The sequence below is a fragment of the Eimeria mitis genome, genomic scaffold (assembly GCF_000499745.2).
Source record: "Eimeria mitis Houghton genomic scaffold, Emh_scaff2424, whole genome shotgun sequence".
NCBI lineage: Eukaryota > Apicomplexa > Conoidasida > Eucoccidiorida > Eimeriidae > Eimeria > Eimeria mitis.
Window position 1 is genome coordinate 1 of NW_013570762.1, and position 383 is coordinate 383.

A 383-nucleotide genomic window follows, 5' to 3' on the forward strand; every position below is an offset into this window, starting at 1 on the left:
TATATATATATATATATATGTGGGTGGGTGGGTGGGTGTACAAATGAATCATCATTACTGTGTCAACTCCTGCTGCTACTGTTGCTGCTGCTAATGCTGCTACTGTTGCTGCTGCTGCTGCTGTTGCTGCTGCTGCTGCTGCTGCTGCTGCTGCTGCTGCTGGTGCGTGTAGGACGTGCGAGGGCGGGGAGTTGCTGCAGCGTTTGGTGGATGCGGAGAGCCGCGGCAGCGCTCTGACGGAGAAGAGCCTCAGCGTTGTTATGCGGCAGCTCATCAACGCGTTGGCTTACTTTCACAGCAAACATGTCGCACACAAGTACATACTTTCTCTCTTCTTTTTTTTTTTTTTAGTTTTTTTTGTTTTTGTTTTTACTTTTTTTCCT

The 383-nt window shown here is 48.0% G+C and overlaps 1 protein-coding gene across 1 annotated transcript in view; it reads left to right on the top strand.

Annotated features, from left to right (window-relative positions):
- Window positions 1-17: 17 nt before the first annotated feature.
- EMH_0053620 (uncharacterized protein) overlaps window positions 18-383 on the top strand; it is a gene marked incomplete at both ends in the record, with an annotated part of 3,326 nt that continues 2,960 nt past the window's right edge. Inside the window, 2 exons of the mRNA XM_013497028.1 lie at window positions 18-31; window positions 173-316. Coding sequence (XP_013352482.1) covers window positions 18-31; window positions 173-316 — 158 coding nt within the window. The remainder of the gene's footprint in view (window positions 32-172; window positions 317-383) is intronic.